Source organism: Mobula hypostoma, chromosome 23 (assembly GCF_963921235.1).
Source record: "Mobula hypostoma chromosome 23, sMobHyp1.1, whole genome shotgun sequence".
Lineage (NCBI taxonomy): Eukaryota > Metazoa > Chordata > Chondrichthyes > Myliobatiformes > Myliobatidae > Mobula > Mobula hypostoma.
The window spans coordinates 79200-101733 of record NC_086119.1 but is presented as its reverse complement, the minus strand read 5'-3'; the positions used below and the strand labels follow the sequence as shown (position 1 = coordinate 101733).

At 45.0% G+C, this 22534-nt stretch overlaps 1 protein-coding gene across 2 annotated transcripts in view; it reads left to right on the top strand.

The window, feature by feature from the left end:
• Positions 1-22534, top strand: part of LOC134337106 (integrin alpha-E-like) — a 296891-nt gene that overhangs the window by 226699 nt on the left and 47658 nt on the right. For both annotated transcript variants that reach the window (XM_063031953.1, XM_063031952.1), the window contains exons 24-25: positions 889-969; positions 7324-7390. In XM_063031953.1, the coding sequence (XP_062888023.1) occupies positions 889-969; positions 7324-7390 (148 nt within the window). The remainder of the gene's footprint in view (positions 1-888; positions 970-7323; positions 7391-22534) is intronic.

Below are 22534 nucleotides of genomic sequence, written 5' to 3'. Positions count from 1 at the left end.
CTCCTTCCCCTGAGGGCAGGTGGCAGACCACTTGCTGATGTCACTGATGCTAACCCAGGCCAGCAAACATCTTAATTTTATGTGTATTCTCGTCACACTATATATTGGCGAGACCCGACGCAGACTGGGAGACCGCTTTGCTGAACACCTACGCTCTGTCCACCAGAGAAAGCAGGATCTCCCAGTGGCCACACATTTTAATTCCACATTCCATTCCCATTCTGACATGTCTATCCACGACCTCCTCTACTGTAAAGATGAAGCCACACTCAGGTTGGAGGAACAACACCTTATATTCCGTCTGGGTAGCCTCCAACCTGATGGCATGAACATCGACTTCTCTAACTTCCGCTAATGCCCCACCTCCCCCTCGTACCCCATCCGTTATTTATTTTTATACACACATTCTTTCTCTCACTCTCCTTTTTCTCCCTCTGTCCCTCAGACTATACCCCTGCCTATCCTCTGGTTTCCCCCCACCTTGTCTTTCTCCCCGGACCTCCTGTCCCATGATCCTCTCATATCCCCTTTGCCAATCACCTGTCCAGCTCTTGGCTCCATCCCTCCCCCTCCTGTCTTCTCCTATCATTTTGGATCTCCCCCTCCTCCTCCCACTTTCAAATCTCTTACTAACTCTTCCTTCAGTTAGTCCTGACGAAGGGTCTCAGCCTGAAACGTCGACTGCACCTCTTCCTAGAGATGCTGCCTGGCCTGCTGCGTTCACCAGCAACTTTGATGTGTGTTGCTTGAATTTCCAGCATCTGCAGAATTCCTATTGCTTGCATTTTGTTTCCAGCTGCTTTTTTTGCCAGACATGACAACTTTAGGCTTTTTCTTCATAAAATGTCACTCTTAAACAGTTAATCCTCTTTAAATATCAATTTACAGCAAAAATGGAGGTGGAGATCTTGCTCAATGGACCCATAATATTCCCAGGAGGCATGGTTTGAGTGTGTTCCTGAAACCACTGTAAGTGTTATTTCAAGAATTAATTCTCAAAATCATATTTTCAAAAAATATTTTAATTTTGAAATGTAGTTATGTAGGGTAATGTAATTGGTGGAAACGTACAGAATTCACAATCACTGACATTGAGCTGGGATTCACTTTAAGAGGCTAGTCTGACGTGATGATGTAATTACGTAAAGTTCTGTTGCCATGCTTTGTGTTCAGTGTTTGGAGAACAATAAATGAGCATTATGTTTTTTCTTAAATATAAAACGCCTCACAGCATATTATTTGCGAAAATCTACATTGGTGACCCTGATGCTTTAGGACAATTCCAGAGTTATTGAACATGTCGGCCAATACAGTTGCTTTGAAGCTGCCAGAGTTTTTGGAGCAAAATGCTGTTGCTTGGTTTGTATAAGCTGAGGCCAATTCCCCTGGTATAGTGTGCTTAAAGACAATACCCCTAATCATGTGCTTTTCTGGTCAGCGAACATAACCAGGGCATTTGATGATACCAAACAAGCTCTTTCCAACATGACCCTACTGGGTGCACCCACTCCCCAGTGCACCTGCAGCCATTACTACTGATGCTTCAGACTAGGCTGTGGGTGCTGTGCACGAACAGTTGGAGGCTTGTGGCAGCCGCTCAACTTCTTCAACCGGCAGCTCCATCACCCTGAAAGGAAGTACAGCACGTTTGATCTTGAGCTTTTCAGTTTCTGTCTGGTTATCCAGCACTTTAGTTTTTTTCTAGACGGTTATCATTTCATAGTATTCATTGACTACAAAACCCTCGTGCACATGGTGGCCAAAATACCTGACCCTTGGTCTGCATGGCAGCAACGCCACCTGACCAATATATCACAGTTCACAACTGATATACAACATTCAGTTTCAAGGGAAAAAATAAAGCCGTGGCTGACTGCCTCTCACAAGCAGCCTTTGAGGCCGTTCACAGAGGGGCTCACTATGCCAGCATGGCAGCCGAACAAGCTACTGACCCAGAGGTCCAGGCTTACTGAACAGCAGTCATAGGCCTGTGGTTGGCTGACATTAAGTTTGGGGGAGCTGGGGTTTCTCTCCTGTGCAATATCTCAACCGATTGCCCTCACCCCATAGTGCCTGCAAACGGAGGCAGACCATTTCTGACACCATACACGACTTTTCACATCCAGTCCAGAAGGCCTCACAGAAACTGCTTGCACTAAAGTTTGTGTAGCGTGGCCTTAGGAAGGATGTCTGTGACTGGACTGCAGCCTGTGTGGAATGCCAACAGGCAAAAATGAACCATTTTGTTCAGGTTCCATTAGCACCTTTTGAGGTCCCTGAACAATGATTTGACCATGTTAATGTGGACCTTGTTGGTCCTCTTCCCTCCTCCTGCAGTTTCACGCACCTCCTACCAAGGTGGACAGTACAACCAGGTGGCTCGAGGTCATCCTTACAGCTTTGATGATGGCCACCAACGTGGCCCGGGTGTTCATCAGCACCTTGGTTGCTCGGTTTGGAACGCCTTCTGATATTTCCTCTGACCGTGGCCCCCGATTCATAGAAACATAGAAACATAGAAAATAGGTGCAGGAGTAGGCAATTCAGCCCTTCGAGCCTGCACCGCCATTCAGTATGATCATGGCTGATCATCCAACTCAGAACCCTGTACCAGCCTTCCCTCCATACCCCCTGATCCCTTTAGCCACAAGAGCCATATCTAACTCCCCCTTAACTATAGCCAATAAACTGGCCTCAACTGTTTCCTGTGGCAGAGAGTTTCACAGATTCACCACTCTCTGTGTGAAGAAGTTTTTTCCTAATCTCGGTCCTAAAAGGCTTCCCCTTTATCCTCAAACTGTGACCCCTTGTTCTGGACTTCCCCAACATTGGGAACAATCTTCCTGCATCTAGCCTGTCCAATCACTTTAGGATTTTATACATTTCAATAAGATCCCCCCTCAATCTTCTAAATTCCGAGTATAAGCCTAGTTGATCCAGTCTTTCATCATACGAAGGTCCTACCATCCCAGGAATCAATCTGGTGAACCTTCTTTGTACTCCCTCTATGGCAAGGATGTCTTTCCTCAGATTAGGGGACCAAAACAGCACACAATGCTCCAGGCGTGATCTCAACAAGGCCTTGTACAACTGCAGTAGTACCTCCCTACTCGTGTACTCGAATCCTCTTGCTATGAATGCCAGCATACCATTTGCCTTTTTCACCGCCTGCTGTACCTGCATGCCCACTTTCAATGACTGGTGTATAATGACACCCAGGTCTCGTTGCACCTCCCCTTTTCCTAATTGGCCACCATTCAGATAATAATCTGTTTTCCTGTTTTTGCCACCAAAGTGGATAACCTCACATTTATCCACATTAAATTGCATCTGCCATGAATTTGCCCACTCACCTAAACTATCCAAGTCACCCTGCATCCTCTTAGCATCCTCCTCACAGCTAACACTGCAGCCCAGCTTCGTGTCATCCGCAAACTTGGAGATGCTGCATTTAATTCCCTCATCTAAGTCATTAATATATGTTGTAAACAACTGGGGTCCCAGCACTGAGCCTTGCGGTACCCCACTAGTCACTGCCTGCCATTCTGAAAAGGTCCCGTTTATTCCCACTCTTTGCTTTCTGTCTGCCAACCAATTCTCTATCCACATCAACACCTTTAACCCCAATACCGTATGCTTTAAGTTTGCATACTAATCTCCTGTGTGGGACCTTGTCAAAAGCCTTTTGAAAATCCAAATATACCACATCCACTGGTTCTCCCCTATCCACTCTACTAGTTACATCCTCAAAAAATTCTATGAGATTCATCATACATGATTTTCCTTTCAACAAATCCATGCTGACTTTGCCCAATGATTTCACCGCTTTCCAAATGTGCTGTTATCACATCTTTGATAACTGACTCTAGCAGTTTCCCTACCATCGATGTTAGGCTAACCAGTCTATAATTCCCAGGTTTCTCTCTCCCTCCTTTTTTAAAAAGTGAGGTTACATTAGCCACCCTCCAATCCTCAGGAGCTAGTCCAGAATCTAAAGGGTTTTGAAAACTTATCACTAATACATCCACTATTTCTTGGGCTACTTCCTTAAGCACTCTGGGATGCAGACCATCTGGCCCTGGGGATTTATCTGCCTTTAATCCCTTCAATTTACCTAACACCACTTCCCTACTAACATGTATTTCCCTCAGTTCCTCCATCTCACTGGACCCTCTATCCCCTACTATTTCCAGAAGATTATTTATGTCCTCCTTAGTGAAGACAGAACCAAAGTAGTTATTCAATTGGTCTGCCATGTCCTTGCTCCCCATAATCAATTCACCTGTTTCTGTCTGTAGGGGACCTACATTTGTCTGAACCAATCTTTTTCTTTTCACATATCTATAAAAGCTTTTACAGTCAGTTTTTATGTTCCCTGCCAGTTTTCTCTCATAATCTTTTTTCCCCTTCCTAATTAAGCCCTGTTTCCTCCTCTGCTGAACTCTGAATTTCTCCCAGTCCTCAGGTGAGCCACTTTTTCTGGCTAATTTGTATGCTTCTTCTTTGGAATTGATACTATCCGTAATTTCCCTTGTCAGCCACGGGTGCACTACCTTCCTTGATTTATTCTTTTGCCAAACTGGGATGAACAATTGTTGTAGTTCATCCCAGTTCATATCAGACCCCTGGACTGTGATGGCCCAGCGTTAAGCTACATCACGCCATGGCATATCACCCACAGTCCAATGGCCTCTGTGAGCAGTCCTTAAAGGTTGCTCTGAGGGCTTCCCTGATAGATGAATGTTGGCATGATCATCTCCCATAAATCCTGCTGGGGCTCAGAACAGCTCCAGAAGAGGACCTGCAGTCATCCATGGATTTTATTCCTGATGCTATGACAGCCTGGTCAACCTCTCTATAGCATTCCACTCCCTTAGTAAATTAAATTCCTTTGTACCTATTTCTATGTCCCATCATGGTGTACAACACCATTGGGTCCCTGTTGACTTACACTTTACCTCGTTTGTTTAGGTCTGTCATGATGCACATCAATATCAACTTAGTCCCTCTTATGTTGGTCCACTTGGCATTTTTGAATGGAGAGAAAAGACCTTTATCATAGATAAGAGTGGCAATCCTGAATGTGTTTTGATACATTGCCTTAAACTGGCCCACCAAGATTTGGAGGATTCCAGTATGATACTCCTGCCATCATGACCTGACTATGAGCGTGTCAACACACTTCTGGATGAGCCAGAGGCACTTGATGTTCCACAACCCATGGAACATGGGACCCAAGCCAGGTAGCTCATCCGAGCACCAGACAGGTTTTAATTAATTCTGGTGGGGCCTGTATAGGGTAATGTAATTGGTGGAAACGTACATCATTCATAACCACTGAAATTGAAATGGGGTTCACTTTACGAGGCTGGTCTGACGTGATGATGTAATTATGTAAAGTTCTGTTACCATGCTTTGTGGTCAGTGTCTGGAGTATAATAAATAAGTGTTAAGGTTTTTTCTAAACATAAAATGCCTCGCTATTTTATTTGCAAAAACCTATGGTTGTTTCACAAGATCTAATATTGTCATATAGACCAATATAGTTGCTCCACGCATTCTAGTACTGTCATTTTTGGAATGTATTCACTCACAAGTTCCTATATTATCATTTTTGGAATTTCCAAGTTCCTCTGTTGTCATATTTGAAATGTAAATGCTCCCCAATTTACTATATTGGCATTTTTAGAATGTAGTTGCTCCATGGTTCCTGTACTGTCACTTTTGGAATGTGGTTCATCATTGCCATCTATTGCAATAGATTATATGAATCTATTGCCATAGATTTCGCCATTTTTGGAATATGGTTGCTCCACAGATTCCTATATCACTCTGTGGTTCCTATATTGTCACTTTTGAAATTTAGATGCTCACAAGTTCATACATTATCATTTTTAGAATGTAGTCACTCCATAAGTGCCTATATTGTCATTACTGGAATTTAGATGCTTTTCAAGTTCCTATTTTGTCATTTCTGTGGAATTCTTTGCCACAGGCAGCTGTGGAGGCCAAGTCTTTATGCATATTTAAGGCAGAGGTTGATAGATTCTTGATTAGTCAGGGCATGAAAGGATAGAGGAAGGCGGCAGGAGACTGGGGCTTAAAGAACAATTAGATCAGCTTTGCTGAAATGGCAGAGCACACTCAATAGGTCAAATGGCCTAATTCTGCTTCTATATCTTATGGTCTGAGTTCCTATATTGTCATTACTGGAATGTAGATGTTCCACAAGTTCCTGTATTGTAATTTTTGGAATGTAGATGCTCATTAGTTCTTATATTGTCATTTTTGGAATTTAGTTGCTCCACAAGTTCCTTTATTGTCATAATTTTATGTAGCAATACCAGTGTACTAATTGGTATGTACTAAGTTATTATTTAGTATATAATTCTACATCCAGAATTGGAGCATGACTGGCATGAAATTATTTGTTGAGTTTCTGTTGCATCAGACAATTGACTTAATTTCTGAAACGTGTTGTGATAAAAATTTCAAACTAAATAAAACTAATCAAAATGTTCAAATTATTACAAAGATTGGTGTTGCTGTAGTTAGTGTAAAAGGTTGTCAAAGGATATAGCAGGATAGACATCAGCTGGAGATGTGAACAGAGTAAAGGCAGATGGAGTTTAATGCAGCCAAATGTGAAATCAGATGTAAGGAGAAAGTACACAATTAATGTCACTGAAAGTGGCTGTACAAATTGATAGCATGGCAAATAAGGCATGTGGCATGCTTGTCTTTATTAGTCGAGGCACTGAGTCCAAGAGTCAGGAAGTTTGTTTCTACTTTATAAAACTCTGGTTAGGTCACATCTAGAGTATTGCATTCATTTCTGATTGCTCTATTATAGAAAGGGTGTGGGGGCTGTGGAGAGGGTGCAGAAGAGGTTTAACAGGATTCATCCTGGTTTAGAGGGTAGGTTTGTATGGAGTGTTTGGACAAACTGGGTTTGTTTTCTTTGAAACAGTGGAGGCTGTGGGGAGACCTGACATAAATATATAAAACTGTGAGAGCCTTAGATAGTCGGTATAGTTATCGATGGGTTGAAATATCTAGTACTAGAGAGCATGTTGGAGGGGAGAAAGTTCAGAGGAAATGTGCGAGGCAGGTTTTTATTACACAAGGAGTGGTGGGTTCCAGGGTAGAGGTAGATAAAAGGAGGCATTTAAGAAGTTCTTAGATAGGCACATGGATATTCAGGAACGTAGGGAGAAGGGATGTGCAGGTAGAAGGGATTAAGTGTTAGTAACTTAATTAGTTCAGTGCAGCAGCCTGAAGGGCCTGTTTCTGTAATATTCTGTTTTCTATGTTCTATTGCAGAAATCAAGTAACCAAGATTGACATCCACAATGGTGATGAGAATAGACATGTAACATTTCATTTCCAGGTATGACGCATTCTCTTTACCATGATCAACTAACTCCAATTCAGACCTTTCTTGAAATACGTCAAATCCACTCGAGTAGTTATCACAATTTCCTTACAGATGAAACTAAGTAATTTCTCTTTTATATTAACTTTGCTCAATATACTTGATAGAGAATGACTGTTGACGTTGTTCTGTGTGAGGCCACATTGTGTGATTAATTTGATATAAATAGGCACAATGAATATACACTGTATTTCCTGAAGTGTCCACAACCAAATGACAGAAATTAGTGACAGCATTGCCTTGGACAAGGTAGGAGTAGATAGGATGGGAAAGCATAGAATTTGGGTTGGGCTAATTTTGATGCTATTAGTCAGGAACTTGGGAGTATAAATTGGGAACAGAAGTGCTCAGGGAAATGTACAATGGAAATGTGAAAGTTGTTTAGGTAACACTTGGATGAGATTCTGGATAGGTTTTTTCCTTTGAGGAAAGGAAAGGATGGTAGGTTGAAAGAAACATGGTTGACAAGAAATTGGATACAAGAAGTTCTTAGTGAGCTGGACTAAGGAAAACTCCAAGGCCTCTACACGTACGTGAAGAATAGGATGATGACTAGAGTGAGGGCAAGGATAATCAGGGATAAAAGTGGAAACATATGCTTAAAGTTGAAGGAGGTAGGGGAGGCCCTTAATTAATATTTTTTAACATAGAACATAGAAAAAGAATTTCAGGATGTACAGTATACTGTATTGTATACATTTCTCTGACATTAAATATACCTATTGAGACAATGACAGCACACGACAGGCCTTTTATCCCACGATGTTGTGCCAATCTTTTAACCCACTCTAAGACTGAGCTAACCTTTTCCTCCATTTTTCTATCATTTATTTGCAAATCTAAGGGTTTCTTAAATGCCCCTAATGTACCTGTCTCCACAAATCTCCTGCAAGGCATTCCATACACTCACCATGCTCTCTGTAAAGAACTTACCTCTAACATAGTCCCTAAACTTTCCTCCAATCACCTTAAAATAATGCCCCCAGTATTAGCCATTTCCCCCTAGGAAAAAGTTTCTGCCTATCCACACTATCTATTCAAGAAGGAAAACAGGGATAATCCTAGAAACGATAGACTGGTGAGTTTCACATCAGTAGATCTGAAGTTACTGGACAGAATTTTTAGGGATAGAGTCTATGAGCACTTGGAAAAGCTAGCATTGCTTTATGTGTGTCAAGTTATGTCTTACCAACTTGATTTAAGTTTTTTGACCAGCTAGTGTGGGGAATTGATGAAGGTAGGGCTATGGATGTTGTCTACATGGATTTTATTAAGGCTTATCCAGAAGATTAACATTGCATGGGATCAATATTGAATTGGCCATTTGGATTCAGACCTGGCTTCCTCATGGGAGACAGAGGGTGGTGGTCAAAGGGATTTACTTTAGCTGGAAGTCTGTGATTAGTGTTGTCCCACAGGGATTTGTACTGCAGCCTCTGCTCTTTGTGATGTATATAAATGACCTGAATGAAAATGTAGATAGGTGGTTTAGTAAGTATGTAAATGATAAAAAGATTGTTGTTGTGTATAGAATAGAAGACTTGTAAAGAACACAGTGGAATTTAAATCAGTTACAGATAAGGGAGAAGAAATGACAGATGGTGTTTAATCTGGCCAAATGTAAAGTGCTGCACTTTAGTAGGTCAAATATAAAAAGACAGTTGAGCAGATGGGGTCCAAGTTCATAATTCCCTGAAAGTGGTTACACATGTTGCTCAGATGGCTAAGAAGACAAATGGCATGTTTGTGTTTATTTGTCGAGGATTTGAGTTCAAAAGTCAGCAAATTATGTTGCAACTTTATAAAACTCTAGTTAGGCCACATCTGAGGTATTGCATACATTTCTGGTTGCCCCATTATAGGAAAGATGTTAAGGCTTTGGAGAGGGTGTAGAAGAGGTTTACCAGGATGCTGCCTGGATGACAGAGCATGTACTATAATGACAGCACAATATTCCCGTGTATATTCCGTCTGGGTAGCCTCCAACCTGATGGCATGAACATCGACTTCTCTAACTTCCGCTAATGCCCCACCTCCCCCTCGTACCCCATCTGTTACTTACTTTTATACACACATTCTTCCTCTCACTCTCCTTTTTCTCCCTCTGTCCCTCTGAATATCCCCCTTGCCCATCCTCTGGGTCCCCCCCCTTGTCTTTCTTCCCGGACCTCCTGTCCCATGATCCTCTCATATCCCTTTTGCCAATCACCTGTCCAGCTCTTGGCTCCATCCCTCCCCCTCCTGTCTTCTCCTATCATTTTGGATCTCCCCCTCCCTCTCCAACTTTCAAATCTCTTACTCACTCTTCCTTCAGTTAGTCCTGACGAAGGGTCTCGGCCTGAAACGTCGACTGCACCTCTTCCTAGAGATGCTGCCTGGCCTGCTGCGTTCACCAGCAACTTTGATGTGTGTTACACTGTTCTATGTTCTATATCTCCTATAATGTTGTACACCTCTAACAAATCACCTCTCATCCTCCTTTGCTCCAAAGGGAAAAACCCTACTTCACTCAACCTATCCTCATAAAACATGCTCTCTAATCCAGGCAGTATCAGATAATCTCCTCTGCACCCTCCCTAAAGCTTTCATGTCCTTCCTATAAGGACCAGACTAAAACTGAGCACAATTTTCCAAGTATGATCTAACCAGGGCTTTATATCGAGCTGCAACATTACCTCTAGGCTCTTGAACTCAATCCCCTGACTAATGAAGGCCAACACATCTTAACTTGTATCAACTTGTGCAGCAACTTTTAAGGGATATATGGATGTGGACCCCAAGATCCCTTTGTTCCTCTACACTGCCAAGAATCCTGCCATTATCCCTGTATTCTGCCATCAAATTTGATCTTCCAAAGTGAATCACTTCACACTTTCCAGATAAAACTCCATCAGTCCAGCTCTGCATGCTGTCAGTGTAACCTACAGCAAACTTCTACACTGCCTACAACTCCACCAACCCTCATGACATCTGCAACTTACTAACCCAGCCTTCCACTTTCTCATGCAAATCAAAGGTTGAGGTTGTTGTGGATCGTGTGGAGGCTGTCAGAGGTTACAGCGAGACATCAATAGGATGCAAAACTATACTGAGAAGTGGCAGATGGAGTTCAAACCAGATAATTGTGAAGTGGTTCATTTTGGTAGGTCAAATATGATGGCAGAATATAGTACTAATGGTAAGACTCTTGGTAGTGTGTAGGATCAGAGGGATCTTGGGGTCCGAGTCCATTGGACACTCAAAGCTGCTGCGCAGGTTGTCTCTGTGGTTAAGAAGGCATATAGTGCATTGGCCTTCTTCAACCATGGGATTGAGTTTGAGTTTGGGATTGAATGTTACAGCTATATAGGACCATGGTTAGACCCCACTTGGAGTACTGTGCTCAGTTCTGGTCGCCTCACTGCAGGAAGGATGTGGAAACCATAGAAAGGGTGCAGAGGAGATTTACAAGGATGTTGCCTGGATTGGGGAGCATGCCTTATGAAGGCAGCTTGAGTGAACTCAGCCTTTTCTCCTTGGAGTGATGGAGGATGAGAGGTGACCTGGTTGAGGTGTGTAAGATGATGAGAGGCATTGATCGTGTGGATAGTCAGAATCTTTTTCCAGGGCTAAAATGACTAACACAAGTGGACACAGTTTTAAGGTGCTTGGAAGTAGGTACAGAGGGGATGTCAGGGGTATGTTTTTTTTTACACATGCAGAGTGGTGAGTGCGTGGAATGAGCTGCCGGTGATGATGGTGGAGGTGGATATGATAGGGTCTTCTAAGAGACTCCTGGATAGGTACTTGGAGCTTAGAAAAATAGAGGGCTATGGGTAATTTCTAAGTAAGTACATGTTCAGCACAGCTTTGTGGGCCAAAGAGCCTGTATAGTTTTTCTATGTTTCTGTGAGTCACTGATCCCTGTGGAATACCAGACAGAATACATTCCATTTATAGCCACTCTTTGCCTTCTTTGGGCTGTTACATACCCTGTAACTGGGTTGCCAAACCAGCAGAAATGGACCACGTGTTGGAATCTGGTTTAGCAGAAACTAATACAGTTTTATTAAAGAAATAAGTAACACAGTACTCTAATCGTAAGGATATAAATGCAACAGGTAGGCAATGATAAAACACACATGTACACAGAACTAGGGTAATAGGAATCAACCAAGCTCTTTCGCAGTCTAGGGGTAAAATGATCAGTCTCAAGTGACACAGAGTTCAGTTCAGCTTAGTACAGTTCACAGTAATCGCTGTTGCGCTGTTGGAGAGAGAGATAGAATGCAAATTTTGATTCAAACAGACCTTTGATGTTCTTTGCAGTTAGCTTTCGGGTGAACCCTTTTATGTCTTCTGTGGTCACCGACTGTGACCCCTCCGTTCCGGATACGACCGTTCTTCTGCGATGAACCTGGCACCCAGGCAAGGGCGGACACACACACCAGGTTCCCGCCGATCGTCCCTTTTCACCCTGTCAGTTTATGGTCGGTTCCCTCGAACCAGACCTCCAACTCCCACCAACTTGTGGGAGCACACCGCTCTTCCAGGATCTCATTATTTTGTGATCTCGTGGTGTCTCATGCCTTAGTGAACCTGTCCTTTTTATCCCCCCGCTGGGGTATCGCCTGTCCATCAAACTTCAAACAGTTCAGGTTCAAAGCAACCGGGCTGTCAATATTCTGAACTGTGTTTCTTTTCCGTTATTTCTCTCTTCTCTCTCATTAACATTTTGAACGTTCCTCCATTGTCTCTCTTATCTCTTTCTCATTAGCATCAATCTTCTGATAACTTGGTTTGTCGTCACACCCCTATCCTTCAAAGGATTTTTACCGTATGAGCATGAATACATTAATAGATACACACTAATATACAGGGTCATCAGCTATTTGGCTAATACAGAGAACTTTAAGTTTTCAACACCTTAACAGACAGTCAGAAATCACATTTTCCATTCCTTTTATATGTGTTATTTTAATATCAAATCCCTCTAAGACCAGGCTCCAATTTAGTAACCTTTTGTTTTTATCCTTCATAGTGGCCAAAAACACTAATGGGTTGTGATCAGTGTAAATTATCAGTGGTTTCCGTGCCGGACAAATATAACAAAGGTCGTCCCACACAAACTTCGCATTCTTTGGCAAGAGCTTAGTAAGAGGGAGGGTAATATCCGCAAAGTTTTTGCAAAACTTCCGATAGTACCCCACTATCCCCAAGAACCTTCTCAGGGCTCTCTTGTCTGTTGGGGTGGGGTCTTCAGAGATAGCCCTCACCTTAGCCTGCATCGGAGCCAGCTGCCCCTGTCCTACCACAAATCCCATATAAGTGACCTTTGCATGGCCGAATTCACTTTTTGCGAGGTTCACTGTCAGGCTGGCTTCAGTCAGCCATTTAAACAGTTCCACAATGTGCTCGTCCCACGTGTCACTCCAGATCACTAAATCGTCAATATACGCTTCTGCGTCCTTTAGCCCTTTTGTCACTGAATTAATCATCCTATAGGGGTGTTGCTTACTAGGCTGACCTGATGTGACAACAACACCATGTCCCGGCTCTTTGCATCGCCAGGGGACATCCGGACATACGTGTGCGTGCCGGTTAATTAGCTTTCTCAGCGGTTCGCTCTGTTCAGGGGTTAAGGGAGAGACCTTATCAGCAAAGCTGGCCAAAACAATAGAGTTCTCCCATCTGGTCGGCACCATACTTATCTTTTCAAAATGGGTTTTCCCCTTATCAGGTGGCACCCTAGCCTCATTAATTTTCGTGATAACACCAACTAGGTCTGCTCGCTTATCGTGGCAAGCTGTTAGCATATCAATAGCCTGTAACTGTCTTAGCTCACGTCTACAATAGTCAATAGCATCCTTCCTCCTGTGCGGCCAGCAAAACTCCCTCACGATTCCATCGACTGTCCTCCCCACCCCAAAATGTCCACCGAGAGGTATCCTGTGGGCCAGGCCAAAAATCTCATCCCCACAAACTTTCGGCACCACCCCCCATTCCTCATCTGCGGGCACGGTAGTTGGTCTCCATTTCCTCCTTAGTACTCCCTCCTTCACATGATAGGACACTGGCTCCCTTTTTAATTCTGCTTCAGAGAGCTGTCTCCATCAAAACCATCAGCTCCTCGTCTCGTTCCTGTGCCTGTATAAATTCCTTCCTTGCTAATGATAAGTCTAACTCAACTCCCTTACTTCCTTCCGTTCTACTATGCTCCTTCTTTTCACTTTCTAACCCCTCTTGGTACAAGGCTGGTAAAAATGTCTCAGCTAAATCTACATTCGCTTCGGCAGCCTTTCTGGACATGCGCCGAGTCACTGCGCAAACGGGATAAACCTGTGAGTCGATGGGCGGGGCCTCAATGCGGGCAGGCTGGCCTGTCAGTTTTACTGCTGAGAACACATTTCCGCCGGCGAGGTCATTACCGAGTAGGACCTCCACGTCTTCCATCGGTAGTTCGGGCCTCACCCCGATCGTGATCGGTCCGGAGACCAAGTCGCTTTTTAGGTGTATCTGGTGCAAAGGTACTGCTTCAGTCCCTTCCCCAATGCCTTTTATCACACTGACCTCCCCAGTCTCGGTCTCTGAACTAAAGTCTAAAACACTCCTTAAGATCAGTGACTGACAAACTCCAATGTCTCTCCAGATCCGTACTGGAACCGGGTTTAACCCCTCCTTCACCGACACCAATCCGGCCGAGATAAACTTCTCGCGCCCTTCCTGAACTTTATCAGACCTCTTCTGCCCTAGCGGTTTGTTTGCCAGCTCAATGGGCTGTTCGTCCTTCGTAGTCGAAGATGACCATGGCTTCAAAGTCAAATGGGAGATTGGTGGCTGTGGGTCCGGAGGTGACTGATGAGGCCAATCCGGGCCCTGAAGGCTCGCCCACATGTGGGACACAAGTGGGTGGGTGCTGTCGTGGCAGTGGATGCTGCTTGGGCCTTGCGCACAGCACGCTTTCGTTGCGCCTCGATGATGTGCCTGACTTCAGCTGCACGGGCTCCTGTGGTGATCTTGCTGCACCAAGCTGGACGGTCGAGGGCAAGTGTCTCCCACGTGTTGATGTCGACACCCAGGCCTTTGAGAGACGCTTTGAGGCAGTCTTTGTAATGTTTCTTCTGCCCCCCGACTGAGCGCTTGCCCTGACACAGTTCTCCGTACAGCAACTGCTTAGGCAATCGGCTGTCTGGCATTCTGACCACATGTCCAGCCCACCTGGCTTGGGCTTTCAGCAGGAGGGTGTAGATGCTGCAGAGCCCAGCTCATTCCAGGATTTCCGTGTCGGGGACTTTGTCCTGCCACCTGATGTGGAGGAGTCTGCGGAGACAGCTCAGGTGAAAGTGGTTGAGCTGTTTGGCGTGTCTGCTGTAGACAGTCCAAGTCTCGCTGGCGTAAAGGAGGGTGGTAAGGACCACTGCACAGTAGACCTTCAGCTTGGTGGTAAGGCTGAGTCCTGTCCGCTCCCAGACATTCTCACGGAGTCTCCCAAAGGCGGCGCTGGCTTTGGCAATCCTGTTGTTGACCTCAGCGTCTATGTTCACTGTGCGAGGGAGTATGCTGCCCAGGTAGGTGAAGTTGTCGACTGCCTGGAGGTTCTGGCCCTTCACCGTGATGCGCGACTCCTGGTATGGCTTTCCTGGGGCAGGCTGGTACATAACTTCGGTCTTTATGGTGCTGATAGTGAGACCGAAGTTGTCGCAGGCTTGTGAGAAGCGGTCCATTTCACGCTGCATCTCCTGCTCTGTGCTGACGTTGAGTGCGCAGTCATCAGCAAACAACAAGTCTCTGATGACAGTCTCTTGCACCTTTGTAACTGCCTGCAGGCGCCTAAGGTTGAACAACCTGCCGTCAGTCCTGTACCTGACGTGGATTCCTTCTTCGTAGTTACGGAAGGCATCTGTCAGCATGGCAGAGAATACCATACTGAACAGAGTCGGGGCAAGAACACAGCCTTGTTTGACGCCATTTGTCGCTAGGAAGGCCTCCGACTCGTCGCCGTCATCCAGAACTTTCACCATCATACCGTCGTGGAACTGCCGGACGATTGTGATGAACTTGCTGGGGCAGCCAAACTTCTCCATGATCTTCCACAAGCCTTCTCTGCTGATCGTATCGAAAGCCTTGGTTAGATCGACAAAGGTCACGAAGAGGTCGCTGTGTTGCCCCTGGCATTTTTCCTGGAGTTGGCGCGCAGCAAAAATCATGTCCGCGGTCCCACGTTCAGCACGGAAGCCGCACTGGCTTTCTGGGAGCAGACCTTGCTCAAGATGTTGGAGAAGGCGGTTGAGCAGGACACGGGCCAGAATCTTCCCCGCAATGGACAAGAGGGAGATGCCTCGGTGGTTGTCGCAAGACTGGCGGTTGCCTTTTCTCTTGTAGATGTGGACTATGCTGGCATCTTTCAGCTGTTGCAGGACCTGTCCCTCTTTCCACATGGACTGGAAAAGAACAGTCAGCTTTTGCATCATGACAGGGCCTCCTGCTTTGTATACCTCAGCAGGGATTGCATCGGGTCCTGGCGCTTTGCCACAGGAGAGTTGCTTCACTGCCTTCCTGACTTCATCTACTGTGGGGAGGGTGTCGAGGTTCTTGTTGATCTCTACCTGGGGCAGGCGGGCAATGGCCTCGTCGTTGATGTCGGCAGGGTGGTTAAGGACGTTGTTAAAGTGCTCAGCCCACCGATCCAGAATCTGCTTCTTCTCTGTCAGCAGCTGCGTCTCATCTGCGTTGAGGAGGGGTGAGGAGCCGGAGGACTGGGGTCCGTATACAGCCTTAAGCGCATCGTAGAAACGCTTTACGTCCTGGCTGTCTGCATAGCCCTGGATTTCATCGGCCTTCTTGCTGAACCAGCTGTCCTGCATCTCGCGAAGTTTTTTCTGCACCTTCTCGTGTTGGTAAAGGCATCTTTCTTGGCTAGTGATGTGGGGTCGTTCTGATGCGCTCTGTAATGTTCATGTTTCTCCGATAGTAGTGCCTGTATTTCTTCATCATTCTCATCGAACCAGTCTTGGTTTCTTCGGGTTGCTGGTCCGAGATGTTCGAGGGCGGTAGTGTAGACAGCGTCTCTGAAGGCCGTCCACTGTTCCTCAACGCTGGTCCCGTCATCCTGTGGTATGTCTGGCAGTTTGCCTTCAAGGTCATCGACGAATTCTTCTGCAACCCTGCTGCTTTTCAGCTTGGAGACATTCAGTCTCTTTGCAATCTTCTGCCCTTGGGGTCTTCTCATGGGCAGAATGCGAAGCCTGAACTTGGACACAATGAGGCGGTGGTCGGTCCAGCAGTCAGCACCACACATGGCTCTTGTCACTCTGACATCCATCCTGTCCCTCTTCCTGGTGATGATGTAGTCAATCAGATGCCAGTGCTTCGAGCATGGGTGCATCCATGACGTCTTCTTACGGGTGGGTAGGCGGAACAGGGTGTTGGTGAGGACAAGGTCGTGTGACACACATGTCTTGAGGAGCAGAAGGCCGTTGTTGTTACACTTGCCAGTGCCGTGTCTTCCAATGATCCCTTCCCAGGTTTGGTAGTCTGTCCCTACTCTGGCATTGAAGTCCCTGAGAATGATGAGCTTCTCTGACTGTGGGATTGCTGAGATGAGGGCGTCGAGTTCTTCATAGAACTTGTCTTTAATGTCATCTGGGTTGGTCATGGTGGGAGCGTAGGCACTAATCAGCATAGCACTCTTCTTGTTTGCAAGTGGGAGCTGAAGTGTCATCAGGCGGTCGTTGATGCTCTCTGGGTGCTTGGTGAGTTTACGGGCGAGGTTAGAATTGATGGCAAATCCCACACCTGCTTCTCGTCGTTCAGCGCTGCTGCAACCGCTCCAGAAGAACGTGTATCCACCACTACGTTCTGTCAGCTGGCCCTTGTCTGCTAGGCACGTTTCACTGACAGCTGCTATGTCCACGTTGTAGTGAGCTAGCTCTTTTGCAACCAGTGCAGTTCTTCTCTCTGGTCTGTCTGCCTTGATGTTATCTCGCAGAGTTCTCACGTTCCATGTGCCAAGGTTGAGCACCATCACTTTCTTCTTCACCGTTGTAGGTCGACCGCTGTGAGGGATCCCCACCAGCCGCGGTAAGCTGGCCAGGGTGAAGTGAAGCAGACTATGTTTGAGGCACCTTTTCCAGCCCCTTCCTCCGTGGAGGTGAGCAGAGCGATCCTAAAGAGGGCTGCTCAGACACCCAGGGGGCTGCTGAACTCAACTGCTGCTCCCTATTGGGGAGGCTTTAAACTAGATTTGCAGGGGGATGGGAACCAGAGTGCCAGAGCTGACAGTGTGACTGGGGTGAAAATAAATGATGTTGAAGGTTTAAACAAATCCGCTGATAGAAAGGTTGTGAGTGGTGGTAAAAATCTTCTGAGGTGTATATATTTCAATGCTAGGAGTATTGCAGGGAAGGCGGATGAGTTGAGGGCGTGGATTGATACGTGGAATTATGATGTTGTAGCAATTACTGAAACTTGGCTACAGGAGGGGCAGGACTGGCAGCTTAATATTCCAGGGTTCCGATGTTTCAGATGTGATCAAGGCAGAGGAATGAAAGGTGGGGGAGTAGCATTGCTTGTTAGGGAAAATATTACAGCAGTGCTCAGGCAGGACAGATTAGAGGGCTTGTCTACTGAGTCCTTATGGGTGGAGCTGAGAAACAGGAAAGGTATGGCCACATTAGTGGGATTGTATTACAGACCACCCAATAGTCAACGAACTTGGAAGAGCAAATCTGCAGAGAGATAGCAGGCAACTGCAGGAAACATAAAGTTGTGGTGGTAGGGGATTTTAATTTTCCATACATTGATTGGGACTCCCATACTGTTACGGGTCTAGATGGTTTAGAGTTTGTAAAATGTGTTCAGGAAAGTTTTCTAAATCAATATATAGAGGGACCAACTAGAGGGGATGCAATATTGGATCTCCTGTTAGGTAATGAATTAGGGCAAGTGACGGAAGTCTGTGTAGGGGAGCACTTTGGTTCCAGTGATCATAACACCATTAGTTTCAATTTGATCATGGACAAGGATAGATCTGGTCCTAGGGTTGAGGTTCTGAACTGGAAGAAGGCCAAATTTGAAGAAATGAGAAAGGATCTAAAAAGTGTGGATTGGGACAGATTGTTCTCTGGCAAAGATGTGATTGGTAGGTGGGAAGCCTTCAAAGGGGAAATTTTGAGAGTGCAGAGTTTGTATGTTCCTGTCAGGATTAAAGGCAAATTGAATAGGAATAAGGAACCTTGGTTCTCAAGGGATATTGCAACTCTGATAAAGAAGAAGAGGGAGTTGTATGAAATGTATAGGAAACAGGGGGTAAATCAGGAGCTTGAGGAGTATAAGAAGTGCAAGAAAATACTTAAGAAAGAAATCAGGAGGGCTAAAAGAAGACATGAGGTTGCCTTGGCAGTCAAAGTGAAGGATAACCCAAAGAGCTTTTACAAGTATATTAAGAGCAAAAGGATTGTAAGGGATAAAATTGGTCCTCTTGAAGATCAGAGTGGTCGGCTTTGTGCGGAACCAAAGGAAGTGGGGGAGATCTTAAATAGGTTTTTTGCATCTGTATTTACTAAGGAAGCTGGCATGAAATCTATGGAATTGAGGGAATCAAGTAGTGAGACCATGGAAACTGTACAGATTGAAAAGGAGGAGGTGCTTGCTGTCTTGAGGAAAATTAAAGTGGATAAATCCCCGGGACCTGACAGAGTGTTCCCTTGGACCTTGAAGGAGACTTGTGTTGAAATTGCGGGGGCCCTGGCAGAAATATTTAAAATGTCGCTGTCTACGGGTGAAGTGCCGAAGGATTGGAGAGTGGCTCATGTTGTTCCGTTGTTTAAAAAAGGATCGAAAAGTAATCCGGGAAATTATAGGCCAGTGAGTTTAACGTCAGTAGTACGTAAGTTATTGGAGGGAGTACTAAGAGACAGAATCTACAAGCATTTGGATAGACAGGGGCTTATTAGGGAGAGTCAACATGGCTTTGTGCGTGGTAGGTCATGTTTGACCAATCTGTTGGAGTTTTTCGAGGAGGTTACCAGGAAAGTGGATGAAGGGAAGGCAGTGGATATTGTCTACATGGACTTCAGTAAGGCCTTTGACAAGGTCCCTCATGGGAGGTTAGTTAGGAAAATTCAGTCGCTAGGTATACATGGAGAGGTGGTAAATTGGATTAGACATTGGCTCGATAGAAGAAGCCAGCGAGTGGTGGTAGAGAATTGCTTCTCTGAGTGGAGGCCTATGACTAGTGGTGTGCCACAGGGATCAGTGCTGGGTCCATTGTTATTTGTCATCTATATCAATGATCTGGATGATAATGTGGTAAATTGGATCAGCAAGTTTGCTGATGATACAAAGATTGGAGGTGTAGTAGACAGTGAGGAAGGTTTTCAGAGCCTGCAGAGGGACTTGGACCAGCTGGAAAAATAGGCTGAAAAATGGCAGATGGAGTTTAATACAGACAAGTGTGAGGTATTGCATGTTGGAAGGACAAACCAACGTAGAACATACAGGGTTAATGGTAAGGCACTGAGGAGTGCAGTGGAACAGAGGGATCTGGGAATACAGATACAAAATTCCCTAAAAGTGCCGTCACAGGTAGATAGGGTCGTAAAGAGAGCTTTTGGTACATTGGCCTTTATTAATCGAAGTATTGAATATAAGAGCTGGAATGTTATGATGAGGTTGTATAAGGCATTGGTGAGGCCGAATCTGGAGTATTGTGTTCAGTTTTGGTCACCAAATTACAGGAAGGATATAAATAAGGTTGAAAGAGTGCAGAGAAGGTTTACAAGGATGTTGCCGGGACTTGAGAAACTGAGTTACAGAGAAAGGTTGAATAGGTTAGGACTTTATTCCCTGGAGCGTAGAAGAATGAGGGGAGATTTGATAGAGGTATATAAAATTATGATGGGTATAGATAGAGTGAATGCAAGCAGGCTTTTCCCACTGAGGCAAGGGGAGAAAAAAACCAGAGGACATGGGTTAAGGGTGAGGGGGGAAAAGTTTAAAGGGAACACTAAGGGGGGCTTCTTCACATAGAGAGTGGTGGGAGTATGGAATGAGCTGCCAGACGAGGTGGTAAATGTGGGTTGTTTTTAACATTTAAGAATAAATTGGACAGATACATGGATGGGAGGTGTATGGAGGGATATGGTCCGTGTGCAGGTCAGTGGGACTAGGCAGAAAATGGTTCGGCACAGCCAAGAAGGGCCAAAAGGCCTGTTTCTGTGCTGTAGTTTCTATGGTTTCTATGGTTTCTAAAGAACTCAGGACATCTTTAAGGAGCGGTGTCTCAGAAAGGTAGCATCCAATTAAAGACCCCCAACACCCAGGGCATGCCCTTTTGTCACTGTTACCATCAGGTAGGAGGTACAGAAGCCTGAAGGCACACACTCAGCAATTCAGGCACAGCTTCTCCCCTCTGCCATCCAATTCCTAAATGGACATTGAACCTATAAACACTACCTCACTTTTTTAAATGTGTATTATTTCTGTTTTTGCACAATTTTTAATCTATTCAATATACTTATATTGTAATTTATTTATTCTATATTTTGTATTGCATTGAACTGCTGCTGCTAAGTTAACAAATTTCACAACACTTGCTGGTGATAATAAACTGATTCTGATTCTTACATCAATGGTGAGCCAACTATTAGAGATGCATTTTAGAGACGGGATTTATGAGCTTTTGGAGAAGCACACACTGATTAGGGATAGTCAGCATGGTTTTGTAGAGGGTAAGTCGTGCCTCACAAGTTTGATTGAATTCTTTGAGGAAGTGACAAAACAAATTGATCAAAGGTCAAAATATATATATATATATATTTATCCAAGTATGTATGCAGTATACAACCCTGAAATTCATCTTCCCCACAGACAGTCATGAAACAAGAACCATGGAACCAACCTGCCAAAGAAAAATGTGAAGCATCAAAATTCCTCCCCCTTTTTGCAAAAAAATCTTGCAAATAGCAACAAAAATAAAATCAAAAAACAGAATATAAAACCACAAAATGAAAAGACATATTTCAGTATAGTTCAGCTCAGTGTTCATTATCTGCACATTGCTCGATTCAAAAGTAGCCAAAAGGTAGTAACAAATAAGAACGACCAGAGCTAGAACACATGATACACCTAAAAGTCCAAATCTACAATCCACGTCAATTAAACTTTGTTGCAGCCCATCCAACAACAGCATCGAGGGAGTGAGGAACACAAGGAGCTTCCCTTGGGAGCAGCAGGCGAGAGACCGCTACACACAGCCATTCAATAAATGTGAGTGAGAGGCTGATAAACGGTGCTGAACACTCGCTCACCCTCCACACCCACCTCGAGGACTTCAGTTTTCCTTACCACTTTAATCGGCAATGTTGATGAGAGATGGAGTTGATCACGGGCCCATGTCCCACCTCCGGTCTTCCTGGCCTCTATACCTCAGGCTTTAGTCGCAGCCTCATGGAAACCTCTCAGAGACAGCAAAGCGGCAGATTGCCCTGTCGCCCAAAATCACACCGTCAATCAGCCCAAAGTCACAAAAGTAGATTGCAAGCTATAACAGTAGTAGAACCATATTGGAAATAAAAAGAGTAAAGGAAATGGATACAGAGCAAATGTCAGGGGAGAGGTTTTTTTACGCAAAGAGTGGTGAGCACTTGAAATGTGCTGCCGGCGGCAGCGGTGGAGGCGTATAAGATAGGGTCTTTTAAGAGACTCCTGGATAGGTATATGGAGCTCAGAAAAACAGAGGGCTATGGGTAACCCTGGATAATTTCTAAAGTAAGTACATGTTCGACACAGCATTGTGGGCTGAAGAGCCTGTATTGTGCTGTAGTTTTTGGAGTAGGGGACAGGGATTCAGATTTCTGGATCATTGGGACCTCTTTTGGGGCAGGGGTGACCTGTACAAAAAGGACAGGTTGCACTTAAATCCCGGGGGGACCAATATCCTGGAGGGGAGGTTTGCTAAGGCTGCTGGGGAGAGTTTAAACTAGAATTGTTGGGGGGTGGGAACCGAACTGAAGAGACTGGGGAAGAGGTGTTTGGCTCACAAATAGAGAAAGCTTGGAGACAGTGTGTGAGGCAGGATAGGCAGGTGATAGAAAAGGGACACACTCAGATGGACGGTTT